A 1,505-nucleotide genomic window follows, 5' to 3' on the forward strand; every position below is an offset into this window, starting at 1 on the left:
TGCATATTCTAGACGTCATTCATCAAAATTTCAAAATACTTACAGTATCGCTATCATTTTCTCCCCGCAAATAACATTACTTGTTTCAATTTAAAACAGCAGAATGTTCAAAAAATCGAATAAACTCTCACCGCAACCCGTTCCTCCCTCGGTCGAGCAAATAATGGAAGACTTGGAAACGTTCTGCGTGGAACATAAGCCATTAGAGAAAATACGCTCCTTCGACACCAGCAACGCAGAAGAGCCCGATATCGAGGATTGGTGGAAGGTGTTCGAAACCTACCTGGAAGATCACGATCAGTTTCACAACATGAAAATCGACATCGAGAATCTGAAGAAGAAACTTCTGGCCACGCAAAATGAACTGCAGGAAGCAAGAGACAACATTCAGCGACAGATTGACGAAGATCTGGAGAAAATTAGACTTACTATTAAAAGCTGAAATCTGTAGTAGTAGTAGGAAGGCTGTTTCGGATTAAATTAATTTGTGTACAGTTGAATTGTTTCCATGATGTTTATTTTTACAGATTTATTATTTTTCATATTTTAGCACATTAAATGGTATTGGTAACATTAAAAAGTTTGTAAATATAATTAATACTTCTTGAGTAAAATACATTGGTTTTAGTCTTAGTTATAAGGGTACACATGACCAACGATTGGCGCTAGCCATTTGCACGGATAGCCTGCAAAATTCCAATAATTTTGAACATTTGATGCCAAATTAAATAAACTATAACACACAACAAAACTATCGAAGTAAAAGCAGTGCGTTTGCATTTTAGTCATGAGATTTTGCAATGCAGTTCCGTTCACCTGGAGATTAGTAAAACTAATGTGTTGACTTCGTTGTGCCTTATATGTAGTTGAGAATAAATTCAGTTAGTAGGAATTATCATCGATCGAATTGAAAAGAAGGTCTGATGGTGTCAATCTTACGAATAACTTGAGAATGTGGTGTGATCTTCGTGTAAAAATCATGCATCCATGGCAAACAAGAACATGAACATTTTGGAGATCATGTTTCATCTTACCTCGCTGAATATGGTCTACAGCAGCGTAATGTATAAAATAATTATTGACGTATTGCTTTCCTTGTCCCGATTAATAGTTGTATAACTAACAGGATATCGTACGTTTAATAAATTACAATTACAATTACGTAGGAAGTTTTTTATGTAATAGGGGCCTAATGTATTTTTGATTAAGAAATGCAACATCGGTTGCCAAAATAATGAATGTCAAAAGCTTCGTATTTTTTACGAAAAAAACTTGTAAAGCCAGGAATCGCTCCAAAAAATTTGGTCCAATATTATATAAATATAATAATATATAAATATCCAGAAATTGCACTTTTGATTCACACAGGATTTTTTTTAACAGGTCACTCTGCATTTCCTCAAGGGATTTATTCATTAGACTGAAGCAAGTTTTGAAGTTTTTGCTCCCCTATACCTAAACGGTGTAAATTATGTTGGAAATCATTCTCCAAAAGTTGAAAAAGT

At 34.3% G+C, this 1,505-nt stretch overlaps 1 protein-coding gene across 1 annotated transcript; it reads left to right on the plus strand.

Moving 5' to 3' along the window:
* On the plus strand, nt 1-505 carry LOC110681064. The gene has a single exon (XM_021856832.1). The coding sequence runs from the start codon at nt 104-106 to the stop codon at nt 440-442; it is 339 nt and encodes a 112-aa protein (XP_021712524.1). The 5' UTR covers nt 1-103; the 3' UTR covers nt 443-505.
* The last annotated feature ends 1,000 nt before the right edge of the window (nt 506-1,505 follow it).

This window comes from Aedes aegypti, unplaced genomic scaffold (assembly GCF_002204515.2).
Source record: "Aedes aegypti strain LVP_AGWG unplaced genomic scaffold, AaegL5.0 Primary Assembly AGWG_AaegL5_hic_scaff_32_PBJ_arrow, whole genome shotgun sequence".
Taxonomy (NCBI): domain Eukaryota; kingdom Metazoa; phylum Arthropoda; class Insecta; order Diptera; family Culicidae; genus Aedes; species Aedes aegypti.

What these genes read in the sequence shown, in the direction of transcription:
- LOC110681064 (XM_021856832.1), top strand. Translation starts at nt 104, where the DNA reads ATGTTCAAAAAATCGAATAAACTCTCACCGCAACCCGTTCCTCCCTCG.